Below are 25,093 nucleotides of genomic sequence, written 5' to 3' on the forward strand. Positions count from 1 at the left end.
TGAAGACATGCTCTCCAATCAATCTCCCTTCTCTCCTCATTCTCCTTGATCAATCCGCAGCTTTTTATACGGTCAACCATGCTATCCTGGTAAATCGTCTACGGTGCAACCTTGGAATTACTGATCAGGCCCTGGCTTGGTTGACCTCCTTTCCTCACTGACCGACCATCTCAGGTCCAACCAGGGTCTTTCCTCTCTTCTATCTCGCTCTCTACTTGTGGTGTTCCCCAGGGGTCTAACCTCTCTCCCTGGCTATTCAACCACTACCTGGCAACTCTTGCCCACTGCATCACTACTTTCTGCTCCAATTTTCAATGTTATACAGATGACACTCCACTCTCTTTCTGGCTCCCCTCAGCCACTTTTGCTTCTTCGCTCATACCAGACTGTCTGGCCGCCATTCAGGAATGGTGTGCCGCCAATGATCTCTGCCTTAATGCCAGTAACACTGAGCTCCTCCTCATTGGGACACCCGCTCCCTCCTTTCCCCCCCTCTCTCTCTAGTTGCCCACTCTGGGCCCTCTTCCTGCTCCTTCCTGTGAGGCTAAGAACCTTGGTGTCATCTTCGACTCGACCCTCTCCTTCTCTCCTCACATCTCTGACATCTCCAAGAAGTCAAACTATCAAGCTGCACTATTGCAACAGCCTCTTTCTAAATCTTCCTGCCTCTGCTCTTCAACCTTTACAACTTATCTAGTACAGGACTGTGAGACTTGTCCTTGGCCTCAAGCCCAGGGATCATATCTCCCAAGCTCTGAAATCTTTTCACTGGCTCCTCGTGGCTGCAAGGATCAACTTCAAGACCCTCTGCATTGTCCACAAGGCTTTCTGGGGCCTGGGACCGCTCTACCTCTAACCTTCTCTTCCAAAACATCTTCCTTCTCGAGCTCTTCGCTCATCCACCTCCAACTCCGAGGATCAGACGCTTCTCCAAGAAGAGAGTTGGGGGCAGATCCATCTCCTCGGCTGGGTATTCCCTCTGGAACAGCCTCCTTGCCTCTCTCAAACTTGAGCAGAACCTCCTACGGCTGCGGAAGCAACTCAAGACCTTCCATTTTGCTTCCGCTTCTGCTTTCTCTCTTCCTCTCCCCTGCTGATGCACCAGACTGCTCCTCGCACTGGTCACCCTCTGAACTCAGGCCCAGGCTCCTGCAGGTCCAGTTGCCCTTGTACTGCCTCCGGGCTCCCCACACTTAAGGGTCTGTATCTGCAATCCTACAGTCCCTTCTCTCTGCACTTATGTGCCACCCCCTGGCTGCACTTGTGAGTTAAATGCATTTCCCCCCTTTGCCTCCCCCTGGCACTTCTCCCCGTTCCTCTTCCCTGCAATTGCGCGATCTGAATGACACAAGGCCTAGTATGATCGTTCTTTTGTCCTCCCTCGTTTCCCCCTCCTTCTCTTGTCACGCCTAGAAACACTTGTGTACAGGCACGTTATAAATGCCCTATCTTATCATAACCTTGCCGTTTTATTCGAATAGTTGGGGATAAACCTACATTAATATCCTATTAACCCAAGGCAAGCTCTCGGGTCCCTTTTGGTCTTGGGAGTCGAGTATCCAAGACTGCTTTCACTTTTTCATGTTGGGGCTGTACAGTTCCCTACAAAGAAGCCAAGATATTTCACGGCGGATTGGGCTAATCTGCATTTAGCTGGATTTGCAGTTAGACCAGTATTCCTAAGGACTTTCATGATGGTATGAAGATGGAAAAGATGGTCTTCCCAGGTCTTACTATAAATGACGAGATTGTAAATGTAAGTCCCACAAAAGTCCGAATAAGGTTGTAGGATGTTATCTATAAGACGTTGGAACGTGGCTGACGCACCGTGTAGGTTGAAAGGGAGAGCTTCAAACTGAAATAACCCAAAGGGTGTTGAAAACGCATTTTTGTTCTCATCTGGTCCATATACGGGGACTTGCCAGTACCCTTTTTGTTAAATCTAGGGTAGATGGATAGGTGGCTGTTCCTAGTTTATCAATTCGGTCATTGATGCAGGGCATAGAATAGGCATCAAGGTCCGATATGTCATTGACTTGACAGAAGTCAATGCAGAATCTCCAGGACCTGTCGGGTTTAGCGACCAACACGATAGGAGAGGACCAAGGACTTGAGGAAGGTTCGATATTAGCCTTCAACATTTTGTTGACTTCCTCGATCACTACCGGTTTACACGCCTCTGGTAGAAGAGAAGGTTTTAGATGAACTACTTTGCCTTTAAGTGTTCGAATATAATATGTACCTTTAACTCTTCACGTTTTTTCTGAGAATACATCGGGGAATTAAACTATTACGTCCTTTATATCTTCTCGTTGTTGGTTAGATAACTTGGGTGGAATTAAGTCAAAGTTATCTGTGTCTTCGGGAACCAGGCAGGCTAGAACATTGGCATGGGTGGCTGACAAGTTTTCTTTCCATTCTTTTAGGAGGTTAATGTGATATAAGTTGACTTTGTTTTCGGTCTGGCTGGGCTATTTTATACGTGCTTTCTATTATCACATAAGGTCCATGCGTGGCTACTTGGAGACACGTTTGTTTTCTGAGGTGGGTAAGAGGACTAGTACTTTCTGTCCAATAGAATAAGATCTTAAATTTACCTTTTTGTCATAACTGGCATTTTGCTGGCTTTAGACCTTTCCCATGTGAGTACAAACTAATTTCCAGACTAATTTAATGTGTTCTTGCATTCTAGTGGCGGTTTCAGATATTGAAATGGGGGCCCCCTTGCGTTCTTCCCAGGTTTCCTGGAGCATTTCTAGGAAATCTCTTGGTTCTCTTCCATAGAGTAGCTTAAAAGGGAAAAGAACCTGTGGAAGCTTGTTTTTTCATCACTGCAAATAGTGCCCATGGGATCATTCGGTCCGAGTCCTTCCCGTCCTTGTCTACCAATGTTTTTAGAATTATTTTCAATGTCTTATTGAATCTTTCTGCTAGACCATCGGTTTGGGGATGGTACACAGAAGTTTGCAAAGGTGGTAATATGGAGTATCTCTTTGACTTCAGCCATAAGCTTACTCATAAAATTTGAACCGTGAGCGGTTAGTATTTCTTTGGGAAAGCCAACCCCAGAGAAATACGGTAGATGTTGTTTCAGGATTTGCTGAATGGTATTATTTCACATTGAGAATGCCTCATGGTATCGGGTTGCATAATCCACGATCACCAGGACATACTTGTTAACTAATTTAGATGTTTCCAGAGGTCCTATTATATCCATGACAATTCATGAGAAGGGGACTTCTATAATTGGTAACAGGTTCATAGGGGTAGGGAATGGAACATATGGGTTGGTCTTTAGACATATCTCGCAAGCTTGTATGAAAGGTTTGATGTCAGCGTGGATACCCGGCCAGTAAAACTTTCCACTAATATGCACCTGGGTGTTAGCTTGGCCCAAATGTCCTCCCGTGAGATGTGAGATGGGAATCTGTGATCTCTAGCACAACCTTTCTGTGACCTTTAGGTATTACCAGTTAGGTTTTTATCAACCCTTGAGAGGAGGTTTCTTTTCTGTAAAGTAACCCTAGTTTTAAGATGAAGAAGGGACTTCCCTTCTCTAGGCCTTTTTCTTCAGGAATTGCTTGTAAAAAAGCTTCAGCGAGGGCTGGATCATTTCGCTGTGCAAAGACTAAGTAGGGATAGATGGTGGGTTCCTCGATTTTCCTTCCTTCAATGGTAGGGGATTTATCAGCTTCTCCAAAGCCTATGTTACCTTTGTCCGTTTCATCTGGTTCACTTTCTTGGCATTGAGGGAATAGAGCACTCTCCAAAATTCCCTGTGCAATTTGGTCTCCCCGACGTACCTCAAAAGGGACTTTGCCATGATTCTGTAAGTGAACCTTCAAGTCTCCACAGAAGTCAGGATCACGCCTGCTAAGACGTCTATCTCGAACTTCCATGCTAAGCCGGATTTTGGGGATAATCATATGTAACACCCCAGAGGGAGAATCAAAATTAAATCTGTAGGAATCATTCCTCTTTTCCTAGGAGGAAAACTAGCTTCCGTACTACTACAGATATCAAACCCTATTGATTCCTTGGTGGCAATAGAAGGGTTGGAAGCTCTCTGACTAAGCTTTTGAAATTGTAGGGTTCCCCAATTTGTTTCAATTGAGTCACATACCACCTCCGACACCATATATGAGGAACTCATTGTGACAACAAGTAAGACAGACAAGTGATCACAGTTCAAGGGCTTTTATTGAACAATGAAATGCTGTATGCAGGTTGGAAAAATGCCTAATCTAAACATAAATCTAAGATGGGAGCAAGCGCTAACCATCAAATGAAAAATAAGGCAGTCCTTGTGGTGGTGTGTCAAATCAAAAGGGTCTATACTAAGAAACCTATTGCCAAACCTCACAATGTTTTTTTAAAAATTAAAATGATAGTTTCATTACAAAATAGCATTTTAGTGTACATTATTTTACGCAAAAACACCAAAAAAATAAAAAAATAAAGAGATGTCATAAGAGCAAAGGAAAATAATAAAGACCAAATGTCCAGACCAAGTAGTAACAAAAATGTGTCCACAAAACTCAGTTGTCTTTTTTTCTGTATGTTGTTGAATAAAATCGCCCAAAGCCGACAAGGTGAGGCATGCTCATAGATTATTAATTTCCGGTTATACTATTCCAAAATTGTATGATGGTGACTTGTCACGTTCTTATTTACTCCTGCAAGCAGTTGAGCCCATCGATCGTGGGGATCTCGAGATTGACCCGGGTTCGTGAGCATTTCTCTAAAAAGGTTTCTTTTTTCAGTTAGTTTAGGACATTCCTGTTACGCTCAACTGATATCCCCGGGGGCGTCTGGAAGGCTTGGAGATCTGGAACCCTGGATGCGTAGTTGCCCAGTGCTGAATAATGAATCTGCAATTACAGAAAGGAGGATTTGTGATAACTGTCTCTAATGGGTGAATCTCCCACCTGCATCTGACCAATTCCCTTCCCCTGGGTTCTTTTCTCACATTAGTTATTTGTAGGGTGAGCTATCCGTCCTGCGTTTCTTGTGCAGGGGCGCTTGACGTTTGTTGGCAAGCTGCCCGAGTTGCTTCATTGGTGCAGTATGCCTTCTTTGGGCCCAGGCCTGCTGTGACCCTGAATCTGCTGGTAGGTTTGTTAATTCTAAGTATTTGTTCCGTTTATGGTGGGAATTTGTTAATGTCTTTATCTCCTTTTCAGGTGCGAAGGTCTTGATGCTGGCATGCCGGATGGAGAGGCAGGCTTCTAGGTAAGAAAGCGCGAAGCGCAGCGCCTTTGTCTCTTAAAGCTAACCTGTGTTTTCTTCTTCCCCTCACAGGCTGCTCTGGTGCTGCGAGTGGATGAGAGCACGATGAAAAACAGGTCCTCGAAATCCGTTAAGGTAAGTACAGCGCTGTGCGGTTGTTTAATATTGAAAGCAAACCTGAATATGTCTCTTTTCCTTTGCAGATGTTGCTGTGGTGCTCCGGATGGAAGCATGGCATAGCGCAATGGAATTCGGGTAAGACTGATGGAATTCGATGTTTTGGAAGCGCACGTTCTAATATTGTTTTTCCCTTTCTCGTTATTGCAGGTCACAATGTTCGAACAGCAGCTGTGGTAGCGGTTCGCCAGAAGTCCTTAAATTAGTACTCACAGGTGAGTGATGTTTCTTCTTCTCTCGGTTTCCACAGATTGCAGCCCAGTTGAGATGCTGAGTGCTGGATGGTGTTTTCTCAGGTAAGACAGAATAATCTTGTTCTTGCAGGATTACAGGAAGATGCTGAAGACCAGGAGCTGGACACTGTGAGCGTCCCTCTAGTACCAGGGAAAGTAGTTCCAGTCCTGCCACACCCAAAACACTAGACCGCATGGCTTGGTTCTTAGAACTAGACTGTGTGGGTGCTTCCATGTTGGATTTAAAGGCACATGTACATAAATGGGACCTATTTTGAACAGCCCTTCCTTCCTACATATGAGCCTGGTGCCAAAGGCGCCAAGACTGGCTCCAGGAGCCCCTTTGCAGTGGTTTAAAGGCCCTAAGGGTTCTGGTGGGAACCTGCTTGTGGCACAACTTGTGCCCCCTCACAGTGGTCATGACAATTCCATTATGATATGAAAAAGTGTCTCAACTGTTTCTTCTTGCTCACAGAAACAACAAAAGGATGATGAAATAGGTATTTGTCTTGTTATTGCAAGTGATTTGCGCGTAGGTAGAAGATTAAGGTGAAATCTGAGGAATTGATCTCTGATGTTACGATCTGGGAATAAAGATAAATATGATGGTAGCTGATTAATAGGTCGAATGTCCAGTTCACAATTGATGTTCATTCTATAGTTATTATCGATTGTCCTTATCCAATAGTTCTATCAAAGTAGTTTCTTTGCTGATTGCGGACGATTAATGAGTGTCTCCACAGTTATCTAATTTTCTCTCATTATTTGCTTGATCGTGTGTTTCCATAGATTCAGGATTTTGTCCGCGGTCGAGTTCTCTCTATTGCGAAGGATGTCAATAGCCAGAATGTCTTTAGTGTTGGAGATTTTCCTGTATAGGTCGAGTTGTTGCCAGGTGACTATGGATTTGAGAGATTGGGTGGCAAGCGCATGGAGAATTCTCACAACGGGAAATGAGCTAGGGAACTTTAAGATTTTATGCCAGAAGATGCCTTCTAATGAATCCCAGATATCTTGATCTATGTTAATCATCGTTTCACTCCCATACGTGATGATGGCGGGCACCTTTTGCCATTAGAATGTTATAATCGGTTTCAGTGAGAGTTTTCCACTTTTGGAGTGTATTAATGATTCTTGACGCGCTAGGGAGGATGTTTTTTGTTTTGAGCTGTGTCATCCAGTCTTTCTCTATTTCAGACTGATTCAGGAGAATGCCCGGATATTTGATTGTTTTTTGCCATTCCAATTTTTTGTTGTCCATGTAGAACGATTATGGTTTTGATTTGGTTTGTCGAATGGTTGTCAGAGCCATGATTTTTGTTTTATTCATATTGATTTCTAGATCATTGGTCTTCATATATTGCCCCAACTGTGTAAGGCTTCTTTGAAGGCCCACCGGGGTTTTGTCTAGAATCACAAGGTCATCTGCATATAGTAAATGTGGGATGACAGTCCCATTAAGTTTCGGTGGATTGGCAGTTTGAAATTGGTTTTCATCAGGAATATCTGAAGTGGACACATTAAAAAGTGTAGCTGCAAGGGGGCAGCCCTGTTTCAGACCATTGGTGGAGGTAATCGGAGCGGATAGCATTCCCTCCTGTGAGAGCCTGATCTTGACGATTGTTTTACTATACAGTTGTTTTATAGGCTCCATAATTAACGACGGGCAGTTCCACATCCTCAGTTTTTGCCATAGTTTTTGTCTGTTGACCAAATCAAATGCTGCATGTAGATCGATAAAGCGGCATAGATGGAGAATTTCTTAAGCAGAGCTTCATACTTTAGCATATTCAATTTTATCAGATTGACATCGATTCCTGTGTTTTTAAATCGGTTTGTCTAACGTCAAATCGTTTGTTGGTTTGAATCCAGGTGGTCAGATTTTTTAGGAGTAGAGTAGTAAATACTTTACCAATTGGATCTAATAAGGCGATCGGTTGGTAGTTCATAGGGTCGTTCCGATCTCCACTTTTATAGATAGGTATTATTATTGCTATCCTCTATGAGTTGGGAATTTGTTTGCACTCTTCTGTGTTAGCAAATAGATGTGCACACAAAGTAACCCATTTCACTGGATTCTGTTTTATTATAGCGTTGCATAGGCCGTCAGGCCCGGGAGCTATTGAGGTGTTAAGTTTCATAATTAACGTCAAGATTGACTCTTGTTCCCATGTAGTTGGCCATTTTATTTCACCTGTGGCTGCTGTCCGAGACTTCTCGATCGATTTTCTTGTATATATAGAGGCGAAGTGGGTTATCCAGGCAGCTTCTGGGATGATCTGTGTCAGTTTCTCTTCTCTCGCCATCTGGTTATTTAACAGGTTCCATAAGCCTCTAGTGTTGTGCGATTTCAGCATTTTTAGTATGGATTCTGCATCATTTTGCATCAACAGAGATTTGGCACTCTTTAACCAATTTATGTATCTTTGTTTCGCCTTTTTCATCAACAATATACCTTTTGGATGGGTTAATTTTTTAAGACGTGTAAGATCTTTCCGTAGTTCCCTTTTTTTCTCCACCAATTGTTGGTTAAACAAATGGGGGTGGGATTTCTTGGGTACATAGTTATGATCTTAGTTATGATTTGTAAGAATGGTCTGAGCATCCATTCGTAGTTCATTTTATTCAATCCACGACGGGATTTGATTAATACCAAGTCTAGTCAAAGCACTGTTAGTTTCCATCCATATTGCCGACAGTTTCTGCACTTATACACAAACTTTCCCATTAGACACTGATAATGTGATGGTCGATGTTAGACGATTTGATGTTTCGTATGTTTTTTATTCGGTTTATAAGTGATTGGGACATGTAAATATAGTCCAGTATAGCAGAATGTTTCCCAGATGACCATGTCAGTTTGGATGTTCGTTCTTCTGTTGTGGAGGAATTGTACAGCATCAAGTTTCCGATTTTCATTTCATTATTCCAACTTTTGGCACACGAGGCGAGAGACCATTTTCCAGTATCGGATTTCTTATGTTATCATAAAGGTGAATGTTTAGGTCTGTGCAAATTATTAGTTGGATGTTATAAGAGCAAATATGGCCTCATCAATAGTTGAAAAAACAATGTCAATGAATTAATCGGAATGGATTGCTAAGGGATTGCAATATATATCCACTATCCCAAGGGGCTGTTTCAGTTGTGTTGGACGATTCTCATTGTGGGGGATCTGCGATGCTAAACTGTATTCAACTATCGTTAGTGATACCCACAAATGTAGGTTTTTGGTTTCAGCCATTCGTATGGAAGGTTCGTTCTTAATCAGCGCAAGTTGACCGGATGAGAGACGTCCTTTGTCTCTTGAAATGGAAGGATTGATCACAGTGATATAGCCATCTCACCCTGGTGGCGATGAAAGCCATGTGTCCTGGAGGCAAATCAAGTCATGTATCGAGAAGTTCTCCATAGAGTTGTGGAAAAGATAATTGGAACTTCGGGTATTCCAGGAACACAATGAGAACACTTTTTTGTTGAGATGTTAATGGTTATCTGTGTTTTCATCATGGAGTTCTGTGATGAATTACTCCATTCTAGGTCTCTCCAGATGAAGTGTCTTGTGTAATTTGTGAGTGGACGTTGGGCAGAATCTTTCGGTGAAATTCTGGCGTTACTTGTCGGGAGGCATTTCTTTTTGTATGCATTGCAAGGCCACACGTGTTTTCCTTTAGTTATTCTGGGACTGCATTCTTGTTTAATGTCACAGACACTACGGGAGGAGCATCTGGTAACGCTGAATGTCAGCGTGCTAGTGAATCCCAATGTAAGAAGTTGTGGAGTAGCATCTAGGATTTTTTTTTTTATATCCGCCGTTGATAAATTCAACCAATCTAATATGTCCCGTATTGATCCATTTAAGTGAAGGGACTACTTGTAGAAGTCGTAAAATATTAGTTCTGTTGATGGTAAATTGGTCTTTTCCACTTTCTATTCGTTCAATCCTTACTTTTGATTTTTGAATCTGCTCCATAGGGTCAACAAAGGTTGGGAGTTTTAAAGCATGGTGGTGGGCCGTAGTGGAAGACCTAATGGTTTCTTCATTTATACTTCAATATGTATCAACTGTGTGCGAGGATAACTGGTCAATTCACTTTAGAATATTCAGAGAGTGTCGAATAATCTGAGATGGTTATTTCTAGCTCATCATCTGATATATCGATGCATGACAGGTCGTGTTAATTTCGTATTGTATGGCCCTCTTCATAGCCGTCAATGATAAGTGATCGATCATTATCGGGAGGACAACCGTCATTAGGCGACTCTTGGTTTTCTGTTGGATAGGTGGAGATATTTAACAATAGCTCTAGTTGTTGTTCCGTAGTTGTAAGTTCAGGATCCAAATCGATTGAGGAAATATCTCGTTGATTTAGGTCGCGAGTGTGGGTTGAAATATCCATAAGTTTGTCTGTAGATATAGGTTTAGGTTTTTTTTCTGCCTGGCCTTTTTTGTTTGGTTTTGGTGTAGTGAGGTTCCTTAGGAATGCTCTTTTTTTTTCTTTGTTTTAGTTACATGTTGTAGTTGGGGATTCTTCTTGTTGGTCTTAGCATTGTCGAATATCGCAAAGTGTTCTTTATCCTCTATGTTAGACTGTGGACAGATATTTTCTCCATTAGGTGCAGGAGGCAATTGTGGAGTGGACTTTTCAGTTCCTATGCCATTTCTCATAGTTAGGGAATCAACATCAACAACATGGGTTAAGTTGTTGACTAGACCCTGTTCCGTATTCGGTAGTGCACTTGATATAGGGGATATCTGGTCTTTAGAAAGTAAAGCTAAGATGGCAGTTGTCATGGTGGTTTTCTCTTCGCAATCTTTCCTTGCGATTTCAAATAGGCACGATTGACACTGAGCACTAGTTTCCGCCTCTATTGTTAGTTGATCAAGGATGGTATTTACAAAGGTCTCGAGATATATTGTTTTAAAATGGATGAGTACCAGTAGCATAGCTTGATCTTTTTGACCTTCTCCACTGGCCTCTTGTAGTTCCATATATGGGATAAGGGCTTGGGAGATAACTGCTATGCAGTAGGTTTTGTAGATCGACCATCATTGTGGCGATGGACTCTTGTCTCGCCGGGAGTCCGGTATGGCATTGGCATTTTGACAGATTAGGTTCTTCTTTCAATTTGGGAGGATCATTCCATGTATCGTGTGAATGTCTAAGGGGGGAGTTTAGGTGTGTAACCATGGAGCGTGATGGTGTAGTGGGTCGTAGAGTTGAGGCATTCCACATATCTACATGGTTAGATTTATTTGAAGGGTGAAAGACTTTCTTTTTTCTTGACTATTCATCAGCTCCTCAATCTCTGAGAAGAGATCAACAAGCTTTGGTTGCCTCAGCTGCATTGCGACTCTTCTGAACGTCTCCCATAGGTTTGATAGTCTGCACATGTTTTTTCCCCATATTTCCTTAGCTATGGCGGCTTTCTCTTTTTGCGTCAGAGCTGGTAGACTGTCGACAAGGGCTGCTCGTCGAGATTTACAAGGAAGATTATCAGCAGAGGATATAGGTTGTTGGAGCACCCTGTTCTGTGTCAATGTGGGAGTGATTGTTGAAGTGTCAGGTTTAATGTTGTCAATATGATGTGATAAGAGACACATGCTCCTGAACCTGCTCAACATTGTCCTGCCGGGGGGAAGGCGAGCAGTGGGGACCGCTGGCAGCCGGCTCCTCAACCTCGCTGCAGGGCCAGCAGAGCCCGCCATAGAACGGAGACCGATGCCGGGCGTCGCAGCCCAGGGCCTGCAACAGTAAGACATTTGCACCCGGAGAGGGCAGTTGACAAAGGTCGCACCAAAATGCCCCTATGGTAGGTGCAGGATCTGTAAGGCTAGATGAAGGTGCATACAGGCAGGGATGTCTTCATTAATTATCTGTATTAGAAGTCCAAAATCGCCGTAGAGGCTGAACCAGCCAGGGGTTGCCTGTAGACGTAGGAGGCTCTGAGGGCTATGAGCAGCACACCGCGTGCGGGATCAAAGGGCGAAGCCCCACAGTCTCCCGCTCGCGTAGCAGCACACTTTGAACAAGCAAGTCTGTAGGAACAAGTTACACTCCTGAGCTTAGGTCGACGTTAAGGGCTTCAATTCTCGATGAGAGGCCAGACAATGTTCAACGACAGCGTCTTCCGTCCTCCATGAGAGGCTGGGCGGGGCCAGGGGCTACCTGCCTGTGGTTGCTTGTTAAAGTACTAGTAAATTACTCTTGAAGGAGATCCTTCGCATGCTACCTGGGTCAAAGGAAGAATTCCCACAGTCCCCAAGAGGGCGCACCGCCACGGTCGGAGCACACCAAGCACACCTAGCATTAAGTGCAGTGATTAAGTACTTTCAGAGATCAAGGTGTGCCGCTGCTTGTTCAAGACCAGGACGCATTTTCTATCAAGGAATGTAAAAGAAAAAAAAAAGGAGAAAACAAATGTAAATAAGAAGTTTGTAGCTCACCCAGTGGCCGATTCTCCAGGCCGTCGGAGCCAAGGGCAGCAAAAGGCAGACACTTCTGCAGGCAACTCTGGGTGGTATTATTGCTAGATCTTACTTGTGGTCTACCTTGCCACCTCACACCGAACACAGAACACTCTGCTCACTCTGCCGAGGCAGTAAGATGTATGGGCTCCTCTTCCTCCTGGGATTTTGAGTGCAATCGAAAACAGACTCCAGTCTGTATTCACGAGAGTAGTCAAGTTCTGTGAGCACAGCAGGAGCTGAACGAATTTCGCACTGATGAAAGGCAGCAGGCAGCAAGGATCGCCAAAACAGGTTAGCAGTAAGCTCAGAGTAGACACACTCTGATCACTCTCAACTAATAGAAAAAAGGGGTGTGGGATAGTTCTCAAGAAAAAAAAGAGTGTTCTCAAATAATAGTCAGGGTGCTGTAGCTTGGGTCTCCCTTCCCCCACGTTTTGAGCACAGGGTAGGTTGGAGCTTGGAGCACAGCCAATCTCGGGTTTCACCAGCACGAGATGACAGTTCTAATGGCAGCCCTCAGGACTGTCGACGGCCAAGTCTCGTTTCCTTTGAAAGTCTCTTGCCTTCGAGGGCCTGATGTGTTCATATACCAAAACGAAAGTTCCTTTAACAAATAAGAAGTTTGTTTCCAATGTTCGCTCGGTGATGGGTTCACCCCTGGGTCCTCCTCTTCTGGGCGTTAACCCCTCTCCATTGTTTATCACAGTTTCAAACACACCGTTTCTTGGGACTTTAGACTTTTCCCCGGCTTGGGATTAGTTTCCCTTGTTTCGTCTCACTGCAGGATTCACTTCCCTTGCTTTCCTTTATCACATTGTAGATCAAAGTCTTTCGATTGTACAGGGATTTTGCTCGACCTCACGTATGACCACTTTGACCTCCTTCAGCGACTCTCCTACGGCCTTCTGGTAACTGTAGTTCGCTCAGATGTGGATCACCCAGAGTCTCTTGAATTAGCACCCTCATGGTGCTGGTTTCCCCTCTGCAGCTGGCCTCCCCTTAACACATTTAACATTTCTTTAAACATTTCCACAAACTTGGTTCAAACTTGCCACTTAGCCCTTCTCAATCAACACAGCCCAGTTCTTATCGATGCTCCCATTGACTCACCGGCTGTGATGAACTACTTGGCTTTTGGCTTTCCTGGAGTCAACGTCGGTACCATGGGTGCGGGAACTTCCCTCGCTCCCGCTTATTGGCTTCGACTGGCCCTGTGTACCGTTGACATCTGCTGCAACACACTTGTGCTATTGTTCGTGGACTTAAGCCCTCTGCCCTGAATGTTCCAGTGGCCTGGGATGAAAAAAGCAAGATTGCTTCTCTCCTCGCCATCATCTCAATTCCTGCCACCTTTCTCCTTCTCTTGAACTGCAGTGTGGTAGCCGTCTCATCGGGAAGCTGCCGTGCTCACCATGCTCGTACTGTGCTCTCTGGCTCCACCTTTTATCCCTGTGGGGAAGGGCCATCAGGTGTGTTTGATTCTGATCAATTGCCTGACTTTGCCCGACCCTTGTATTGGGACATGTAAGGTAAACGGCTCTAGTGCTAGTCCGTTGTGCTTTGTGTTGTGCGAAAGTGTTCGTGCTGGAAAAAGGGGGCAGGGGCAGTGGTTTGGAATATCCTACGTGAGAGGATGGGGCAAAAGGTGTTAAAGGAAGGGGGATACCGCGTCTCACCCATCAGTGTCCCACTCCTACTCTCAGAGGACCCCCCCACCCAGGTGATCCTCCCTCACTGGTCCACCCCCAGGAACTGGATCCAATAGCGATGGCCGTGTCCTGGCGACTTGGATGACAGATCCCCGGGGTCTAGCTAGGGAGACCCCTTCAGGTTTCTCACATGTGCATCAAACTTAATGTGCATTGTTTTTAATGTCTCCCACATCGTGTGTGCTGCACAGAGAGTGACGTCTCCAATGTCCAGGTTACTTAACACTTTCCTCACAAAACGTTAATCCCTAGAGGCCACGTTTCAATTTCAGATTTAAATAATAAAAATCTTTTTGTTTCACACAGATCACCTACTGTCCCGACTCCATAAAGGTACTAGTTTGGCCTAAAGAATGGACAACCTTCCATTTTAATTACAGGGTTCAGCCATAAAGAGGCCTCTGTAAATGAGAACCGGTCACAACATCCTTGTCCAGCAGCTCCCTAAAAAACTCTTGGGCAATTTTCTCTCCCTCTTCATGTTCAGTCTAGCCACCACTCACAGATCCTTGACTGAATCCACATGTTATTTACATATATGTCTCATATTGTACACGTGGATGTATGGATGATGGCAAACAGACTGAAGAAACAAACAAACTCATGATTTATAGTACGGTCCCTTCTTACACCTCTTTAACTTTGCCTGAAGAGACCGTCCCATTCTCGGTACCACCCTTAATGGTAAGGAACTTCAGAACCACAATGGATGGACAATAGTCTCATGCTCTAACCACAGGTGAGAGCCATTGTGGGGAATTGTTTTTTCCAACTCTGCACTCATTAATCTGTGGGTAAAGGATATCACTAGTCGTAACTATACTGGATTACGCAAACAAACTATTGGCGAACACCTGGAATACCTCAAGAAAAGCTGCAAAGAGTGCAAAACAAATGTACTTCACATGCTCCACTGGCTGGCCGTTAAACACAAAGTGTCACCCACTGTTCTTACCACGGAGCATGCCCAACTACCACCGAAAGGAAATTCCAGTATCACACACAATCTATGGTTTAAGGTCCAGTAATACCACTCTGGTTCTAGTAGTTGACTTCAATGGGAAAAAACAAGAAGGATCCTCATTCTCCCTACTAGCTGCCAAACTATTGAATTCCCTATGTAAGCATTTTTACAAAAGTGAACCACCCAACGTTAAGAAATGGGTCTTCATTTAAATGAATTGGAAAACTAAGAACCAAGAGTAACACAAACCCAGGAAAATAATGTTCCTTTATGTAAGTATCGGCTCATACACAGTCTAGGTGCATAGATCATCCAACAATACCACTACGATTTATATGGAATTACCTCCAAAATGAACTATCTTGTCAGAAAGCCCATCTCCTCTCTTATGGCACTCCTCAGACCACAAGCCTCAAAGCAAAGGAAAAACTCTGCCATGTGATGAGTCACAGGAATCCATCACTCCTCCCCAAGCAGGAGCCCCGTTCCCTCTGTGAGGCTAGGGAGGTGAGCCTGCTCTGCAACATCCTCTCTAGGGGTAGAGGCAAGCGGGACCTCACAGGAAGATTCCCCCCCTCTAGGGGCAAGAACTCCAGTTTCTGTTAGGAACTCCCTAAAGCCCCTCCCAAGATTGCTTCTACAAGTATATCCTACAAGACCAATATAAAGGAGGAACAAGTATGTGTTATTGTAGACAGGAAAATGTGAATATCCCTTTAAATGTCAAACTACATTTAACTGAGACGAAGAGGATGAATGAAGGATACGAGAGCTTGCAGGATGCCAAGAGAGACACAAAGAGGTGTGCTGGGGAGGACCCTATGTGACTTTGTGCATGCAAGAGGATACGAGAGGCCGGAGCTGGCTGAGAGAGACCCAGAGGTGTGCCGGGGAAGTCTCACGGCTATGTAGGTCGGTTTGAGAGGGCCAGAGATTGGGAAGTCTAGAGAAGCACACGAGAGATCGACTACCGAGCCGAAAACTGAAGAAGCAGCAAGTGGTGGCGTGATCACGAAGATCCGTGGTGGACTGGAGGTCCTTGCAACTACGCCAAAACCATTACATAGTTGAAACCGCCCAACGTCTCGATCAAAAGGTAAACCCAAAGGAAGAGACGCAGTATGAGATAGCGAACGAAGAAAGAAGACGGATGGCTGAAGGAGAGAGCCAAACCTGAACGAAGAGATACCCCAGTGATGTAATCCCTGACAGTGTCGGGTAACAGGGAGCCACAGGAGTGAGGGGTGGGGGGCAGGCAGAAAATCTTTATAGAACTATTCATACTCATCCTTGTCAAGAGAACAAGAAGATAACCGTGAAAGAAAGAGCAGTGAATGAGAATCCTAAAACTATTCATACTTATCCCAGTCAAGATAACGAGAATATAACAGTGGAAGAAATAGAAGTGAATGAAAATCTTTATTGGATTATTCCTACCATCACAGTAAAGATACTAAGAGTATAACACTAAAACGGAGAAAACTGGATGATAATCATTCTAGGAGTACTCCTACTCGTCACAGTCAAAATAACAAAGCTGTCATTAAGGAAGAGATTGAAACTATAATAGAGAAACGAGAGAAAGATTAACAAATGCCTATGTGTGATGAATCTAGTGATGTCATCACTCCCTCTCTGGGGAAACTCTCTCCCCATGTGGCCAGGGAAAGTCAGCCGCTACCTGATCCTCACCCTGGGAGTGGCTGCCTGAGGGAGGACCATATGGGTGGACAGGGGGGACAACCCTCATGGGATGGAAGGAGATTCACTAGCAGGAACAACCTCTTTCCATCAATAGGACATCAACCCCTATAATCCCAATCTCCTACGGCCTATTGCAAAGTAGAACCAGAACATCCAATTTGCACTGACAATAACTCTCTTTCCTATACCTTTAATAAAAGGACTGGAACGAAGAAGAGCACAAGAGCAATGCTGAGCTCTGAAGCCACAGAACCAGAGATTCGCTCTAGTTGTTGGAAGGATCCGATAGGTGCCGGGACGTTTAAAAACCCTGCAAAGCGATGAAGATGGAGATCCACTACTCCCGACGTGGATCGAGAAGCGAGGGAGACGCAAGCTGCAGTGGGGAGCAGGAGAGCTCCAATCAGCAGTATCAAGAGTGGCTTGGAGGCCGGCAGCAGGAGAATCTGTGGAGAGAATGCTGAAACAGCCACGAGAGGCAGCTGAGCCCAGAATGGGGAATTGGGACGCTGGGGCGCTTCGTGGCAGATACCGCACATTGATAAGAGACAGTAATACGGATGGAACGCACCTGAGCAAGGGAGCTAATTGAAGCAGTTGAAAGAGGGTCAAAGACTCAGTGCTGGAATGAGTCAAACTGTTACATGTTGAGAAAGTTCTGGCAGGAGAGTATACAAGGCAACCGGATTTCCGAGTCTGGGACCCATACAGGAAAGTATACCAGGGGAATTGATTGCGAGTCTGGGACCCGAACCCAATGGTGTGAAATTCAGGGGAAGGGAACCATACTACCTGGACTGGAACGTTGCATATTGTGGAAAAGAGGGAAAAATCACCAGAGGAACCATACGTCGTTCAGCACTGTGAACTGTAAGGTGCCTGAGGAACTATGGGGAAGGGAAGCCCTCCTGAGAACTGACATTGTGAACTGTAAAGAACCAGAGAAACTCGGGGATCCTGTCGCTGCCCCATCCCCAAATCCCTCCCTTCTTTCTGAGAATTGTGGAACTTTGATTATTCATTTCTTTTTGCACTTTTGGAACTTTTTGTTGGAACTATTAAAAAAGCTACCAAAGGCCAGTCGAGAGACTATCTAATTTTCACATATTTTGCGTTTAGCAAGTAAAGTTCAGGTTAGGGTTTTGGACACAGGACGGAGAATGCTTTACTTTTGGACATTCGGAGATTGACATCCTTTAGTTTAGGTGAGGCAGGGAAACCCTTCATAGCGATAGGGTGAGACAGGTCTTTCGCCAACCGTCATTTTACTTTAATAAAGGTTTATAACAATCTCCACAATGCCACTGTGTTTGAGCCTTACTCCCGATTCCTTACATATGCTAAAAGAGCAATACAATACAGAGAGTAAAGGTCGTGAACTACATACAAAGGAAGTGAACAAAAAGACACTCAAAGGTTGGATAATATTACCCTGGGAAGGGGAAATAACTCTTTGCAAGAGAAATAAAGAAAGGAATAAACACACTGACATCCTTGACATTAGAGAAAATATTAGTCTGTATGAACTGATCAAAGGTCACAAAAGACTATTTCAAAAGTTGCTACTGAACAGAAGTTTGCATGAACCAAAACTCCAGGAGAAGGGAGCAATTATCCTGCCTTTAGTTGCTATGATGGGGGTAGGGTCAATTATGGTTATTTTGAACAGTGGACATATTCTGTTACGACATTCCCTGATGCCGGATGAGCACCTTAGCTAGTTTGTTAAGTAGGGAACACACAATCGAAATAAGGAGAGATAGGCATCATCATTTTTCTTTAATAAATATTCACTTGAAATGTCTTACAAGTCTGCGTCCTTCTGACGCACCAGAGCCACCACAATGGACAATGTCTCTGAGCACCAATACCACTCCTCCTTCCCACCTTCCTTCACTCACTAACTACTCACTACTAACATCTTTCCAGCTAACATAACATTCATTCCCCATATGACTCCCAAGGTCTAGCACACTTAAAACAGACATTTACCTTGTCCAAATGCTATCAACACCCCTACTCCAATGAACCCACAACTACATGCTCAATCATGCCCTCATGGCTAATCTGCCCCAGCTTATTCTTCCTCTCCACCCTCCGAGTCAGAGAAGCAGCCATATCGCCACACAGGTAATGGCTGCTTCTGACCTGCACTCACATGTTTTCTGCATCTGTCCTGACTATCCCACCAACAACCCCGACGGCTTTTTTCCAAGAGCCACACAACTAATGAAGCCAACATTATTGCAGGAAGGCGAGTATAACTGGGCAGAGGAACTCATTTAGGAGCTCGAGATCCAGTGAGAAGACTGATCCATTCCTTCAGAATCTTGTTCCACACCTGCAATACGCAGGTTCCTGCTATGGCTTCTTATTTTACAGTCCATATTTTGATCCTCAAGAGGTTTTACCTCCAGCATTATTTCATTGCTTATTTTGAAACTACTGTAAATGCCTCTTTCCAACTGCCAGACCACCTTTCAACAGCAGTCATCTTCCCTTCCTGATTAACCTATCAAGACATGTTCGACAGAGTTACCTTCACCTCACTTAAATATTTGGTAAGCAAGGCATAGATGTCAGTGGCATTAGGAAATGATTATGCCTTTGCCGCTCCTTGGGTTGGAAGCACTTTCTTGGATTTCTTGGGAGATGGGAGTCTGAATCTCCTCAGCTTTCTTCTTGGCATTATTTTTCATGGGTTGGCCAAAGTGGGGCAAGTCTTCAGTGTAACTTAATAACAGATCAGCAGGCATGAGGCTCATAACTCAAGCCGCTGCTTTCTCAACAAGCCTTCTAGAATTCCTCCATAAAGTGAAGGCCTCCTTTTTGACCTGGGCACCTATTGTAATCTCGGTGGATTTTCTGAAAATCCTTTGTTAAACAGATTCTATCCTAAATGCCACGATGTAAAATGGGGTTGGTTAAGAATGGTTCCTAACTCTTTAACATGGTAACTAAGGTAGAGCATATGGTTTGAATGCAGATTCGTGAGGAATAACATCAAGAGTAGCAGTGAAGAATGCCTTCTTATTTGAAGTCAGACGCACTGACAATATTTTACATGGCTGCTATGTTATCTATTCCATGCATCAAATCTTTGCGTACATGAAATCACCTGGTACTGAAATGTAGAAACACTTCTTCAAAATCAAATCCCCTTGTATTGAATGTTTAACCAACGATGCAGGCGATCCACATATCTTAAGCTTCCGAAGCTTGCTGCTACAAACGAATGACCATTTCTTTAGACATATTTGTGGTTTTCGGTGTACTGGCAAAATGCACAAAGCCCATTTCACCTCAGAATCTGGCTTTGGCATTCAGCCTGGTTCCCAATAGGTGTCCTGAGGTAGTAATTGGGCATTTGCATTGCCTGTTTCAAAGACTTTTCCTGGCTTGTAACATAGGTCGGGAGAGAAATCTTCACAAGAGCGATAAAATAGTACAGCAAGTCAAGTTTGTGACTGATGGCTACGTACAACCTGCGCAGGTCATTCCAGGTCAATACTTAAAAAGACATTAAAGAAAATGACTACAACAACTGTGAGTGGAGGGTTTATATACAGTTGAAATGCTGCATGAAGCAATGACAAAAACAAGACATTGCACAAGGTTTTAAAAAGACTGTTCAAACAAGCTTTTGCTAGCTCCCATAAGTAAAAGTATGAATTCTCTGTACAATTACCTGTGTATAATTTACCATATTTGTATTCAACTCTGCCAATGCCATGAATGTGCACTTGATGTAACCTTTCTCCATAACTGTGTGTTGTGTGCAGTGCAAAACACACCACAAATACATCTATTATCATCACAATTTAAGCATAAGTGTACCCAAGACATTCACAAAACAAGCAGGATTTGCCTCCTATGATACACCAATGAAAATATTCCAAAGTGAGGAGGAGTAAGCAAAAGCCCTAATATGCCCTTAGGTTACTGCGTTATTTTAACAGAGCAGGGGACATTAGATACTGGATCGCTAACGAGACAACAAAACCTAAGGCAACTTACCACTAGATAACCTCTGAATTGATTGTATATGATGGCAGTCAGCAAATTCATCAAGAACAAACTTCCTTCCAAGAGAAAAATGAAAGAAAACTGGTCAGGTTCACTGTAAAGTATTCGAAAGAAGAGGTAATTGATAGATTGGATAACTTTTGTTGCAGGATTATCGTTGCAATACTGGTGTATGTGGTGAGTCTGGGGTGTGTGCACATATAGATACACATGTAGACAGATGTGCTTGATTTGTTTGCAATAGTTATGAAGTGTTCTCATTTCCAGAAAATGCATATGAAAATCAAACATGGTCCTTTTAGAATTGCTCATTCATTCAATGAATAAAACACAGGGGAGTTTACCATGTTTTAGTTGTAGCAAGATCGGCTGCAAGTGGGGCAAGTCTTGAATAAACAGTAGGGGTTAAGAGCCCTAATGGAGACCACCAGTCTCCACTGACTGTGGCCAGATTTAAAGTACCCAGAGACTAGTATCATTACATGATGGCTAATAACAGTGAAGGAGGATGGGAGGCATTTACTTATTTTGTCGATGATATTCTATCAAAGAAGTACAGCATATCCCAGAAAATCCAATTCTACTCATAGAATACATAACCCAAAAAACACCACACTGGGAACCAATGGACATTGGTTAGGCATGTTTTTTTCCTGAATATTAATATGGAAAATATGGCAATCACCCTATAAAGGGAAACCTTTCATGCATAGGAAATGCAAACATTCTGCCTAATAACCTTTGACCCGGAGCGTGGATCTGCATTTTCCAAAGGAGTTGTCTGGCCCAGGGCCGCAAAAATATGGTAGTGTTAAAAAGATAAAAATGGTTAAAAAAAAAATAGTGTGTTTTTCACTTTTTGCAATGGCTTCCAATAGGGAACATTTGCAAATTTTGCCAAAGCACACAGGCAAAACCACTGGATGCATTTTCAGCAAATAAGGAACAAGTTGGACAGAAAACGGGGTACCGTCGGGGCCCGAAAATACAAATACAGCTCCTCTGATGCTTTGATGGACCCATGGTTTTGATTTCTGGAAAACTGCCATATTTAAAAAATCTCAATTAGCGAGAGCAAAGAAATTAGACTTTTTATAGAAATCTGCCTTAATGTGAGGTAAGGGGTAGGGTTGTTTTTATGCTGGGGAGGATGTTTGCAGGGTAAGTGACGTAGATATGTGGAGTTAGGGAGTTGCAGAATAGTCTAGATTTGTTTAAGTAATTCTGCGAGATGCTGGATCTTGATTTTGATCGTGCGGCAAAAGACAAGAGTAAATACTTGAAAAGTATTAAATAATATGCTGTAGTAAGTACAGTATGTTATAGTGCGGGGAAGAAAAGTATTTTAAAGCGAATTATGAAGCAACCCCCGATTTGTTATGAAAAGAAATGCAGGATTGATTTCTAAAGTAACACAACATGTTTGGAATTCTAGTACTAGGACGATTTGGTGCTTTGGGGTTGTGGGATTGGGCAACAATGTTTAATTTCTTCTTGTTTAGTAAAAAATAAGGTGTGCCACAAAAGCGCACGGGGTGCAGATGTGTGCTTTCATTCGCCATTGTTTGATTGGAAAAGCATTTCATGTGATTTCACAATGAAGATCTCCATTTTCACAGTACGTTCGCACTGAAGATCGTGATAGACCCATGTATTTAAGTGCATATGTAAAACAGCAATTTAAGATTTATTGGGTCAAGAGAAGATTTAAGGAGCATGAAATAGATATGCGTTAAGTCACTTGGGAAACTGATACAGTTAAGGAGGGAACAAAATATGCACTATTTTTACAAAGATCTCCATTTTCGTCTCAATTCTAGGAGTAGGGCAGGTGAAGATCGCAATTGTTGGAATGAGAATATTGATCTTCATGTATAAACCTTATTAACAAAGTTAATATAGTTACAGCAAATGAAAGTTTGTAAATGTAAAGATAACATGAAAGGATGTGCGGTGTGAGCTAGATTTGTGCAGATATTGGTATATTAGTGAGGTAGAACATAATTCACTATTTTATATAAAATCTTAATTCCTATCACAGTGGCATGAGAGGCAACTGAAGAGAGATGCCTACTGAAGGGCAAGATTCCAATGTTGGAAATATTGATCGATATATATTTCTTCGATACATAAATGTACAAATAGAAAATGGTAATCTAAATAGAATATTTCATATAGGGAACAACTAAGGAGGAAAAAAGAAAAGAGGTATGGGTTAAGTTTTCATTTGGATTGGTACATGTATAACTTTGTAATGTATTATTTATATAACTGATAATATACTGATCCCAGCCTCTATTACTCATCTCTGTGCCTCTTCCACATAACAGTCCCTCTACCTCTTCAAAGTCTCACTTCCTCATTGCAGTGGCAAGTCATCTCAGTACCTTCTCCCATGCCTCATGCCAGCCCTTCATTCTCCTCCTTGTACCAGTCTCTCAATGGTCATTGTTGGTGGCAATATGGGGCATGGCGGCCATGGTCAATGGCCTTGACCACAACCCATGGACTGTAGCCCGAGTGACCACCAATTGGGAAAAATCCCATGTTGTACAGCTAAAGAACAAACATTGCTAACAAATGAAAGGACAGCATTTATATCGGAAGCCAACTATGTGGAACTACAGTTGGTGGCAAATCTAGCATAGTGAAACCCTTTAAATTCAACAAGAACATTAGTTAAGGGACAGTTACGGTGAATAACTTCAGTGTAACAGAACCCTTAAAATTTAGTGAAAGAAACTTTAGTAGAATTGACGTTAAGGTGCCAATTTAATTTACCGGCCCCCTGAAATTTGGTAGGTCTTGGAAGCTCTCCCAACTTAACTAGGAGCCCCCCGCCCCCATTGCACAGCTCCTAAGCACACTGAGGACATCACAATCATCAATAATGACATTTCATATGACATCACTGGTTACTAGAGTGCACTTGGGACATCTCAGATTAAAATCGGTGGTAACATCCTATATGAATTCACTTTTGAAACCTTTTATGACCTCTTCAATGACATCACTAGTAAGTACCGGTCATGGTTAAACATTCTGTACTGAATTTGAAGATGGAATGCATTCTAACACATATGCAAGATACGCTGTCTTTTTTGATGGTCCAAAAACATGTTCAGGCATTGTAAATAACGGAGCATAACTACAAAAGGGAGCTCAAGCTCATAAGAATCTACATTCTCGGATAAAATAAGGTAGGGGTCTGCAACTGTTGGATCACGCTCCCAACAACATTAGCTAGCATAGGCAATGATGAAGGATCATGGGAATGCTAGTCCAATTCTGATGCAAATTAGGTTCCAAACCTATGCATTAGAAAGATTACAACTTGTGTCCGGACAGCGACGTATCTACTCTCGTCCTGATAACCCAATGTCCTTTCAACATGAAACTGTTAATGATTGACCTTTGCAGGCCACTTGCCATAAACCTTACCATTTGACATGGTCAAGGCCTACCTTTTGCTTTGTTATACTGGCCATACATTTGTTGTTATTTGTAAAAGAAAGGGATTTGGGAAACTGTTCCTTCTCATGTTGTGTAGGAATATCTTGGTTTTACGTGCACAGTATTTATACATGTAAACTCCATAAACACGTTGCACTTGGCTCAATACTTTTAGATGCATCAATATTCTTTCTAAATGGGCCTGAAGAAACTTACTAATGGCTACACGTATAGTGGCCACGACTGTGGCCAACATGTGAATGAATGCATATGGGTGAAAGTATATAAATGCTGGATGTGTCCGCTGGATGTGTGCCGGAGGGAATGTATATGAATGCTGGATGAATGCATGTACTTGTTGGGTTGCATTTGTGCCCAGGAGCAATTCTTACTCTGGAACAATTCTTACTCTGCATCAAGGCTAGAGCCAGCATGTTGAGTGTTATGTGGCTAGACTGGCCTATGTTGGTGAAGCCAGCCTGGTTATATTTTCTTACTGTGGCATTGCACTTTTTCCTGGCACAGCCAATAGAAGTATGTTCATATACGGAAATACTGGCATGTATTGGTGAAGCCTGCATGGACATGTATGGGCAGAGCATGAACACGTTTTATACTGGCATATATTGTGATCAAAGGCATCATGAAAACCAGTTGGAAAATGTTCTTGTGTACTGTTAGGGACTTGTATCTATATCTATTGGATTTCTTTTCATGTGTTACCCTACAAAATCTATTGCACACTGTCTGGCTTTTGAACCAATTTTCACAGAAAGTGTGCTGTCAGATGGAGAACACACTGTACCCCAATTGGTTGTTTTGTGCTCCCTCGCTATGCACGGTCTATACCTCATGTGAGGAGCCAGGAATGAGACGCTGACACAGTGAGCTCCTAGTTTTGGCTATAAGGTTTTACTCAAAATAAAGGTTGGAAAAAGGCCTCACTATCACTACTCTAGGAGCAGTTTCCCTACCTCAACCAAAACTAAAGGTTTGTCCAGTTTCCAGATGTCCAAAGCAAAATGTCCCGTGTCGGAAATCCTACCCTCGCCCTCATATTTCATAAAACTAATATGTCAACGGTACTGTCGTTGGCCTTATAAGTGCCCAAATGTCAAGTTCAAAA

The 25,093-nt window shown here is 43.1% G+C and overlaps 1 protein-coding gene across 4 annotated transcripts in view; it reads right to left on the reverse strand.

Moving 5' to 3' along the window:
- TPCN2 (two pore segment channel 2) overlaps positions 1-25,093 on the reverse strand; it is a 675,604-nt gene that overhangs the window by 316,593 nt on the left and 333,918 nt on the right. For all 4 annotated transcript variants that reach the window (XM_069623451.1, XM_069623453.1, XM_069623452.1 and 1 more), the window contains exon 10: positions 20,506-20,570. In XM_069623451.1, the coding sequence (XP_069479552.1) occupies positions 20,506-20,570 (65 nt within the window). The remainder of the gene's footprint in view (positions 1-20,505; positions 20,571-25,093) is intronic.

The sequence above is a fragment of the Ambystoma mexicanum genome, chromosome 11 (assembly GCF_040938575.1).
Source record: "Ambystoma mexicanum isolate Mex_15411 chromosome 11, UKY_AmexF1_1, whole genome shotgun sequence".
NCBI classification, from domain to species: domain Eukaryota; kingdom Metazoa; phylum Chordata; class Amphibia; order Caudata; family Ambystomatidae; genus Ambystoma; species Ambystoma mexicanum.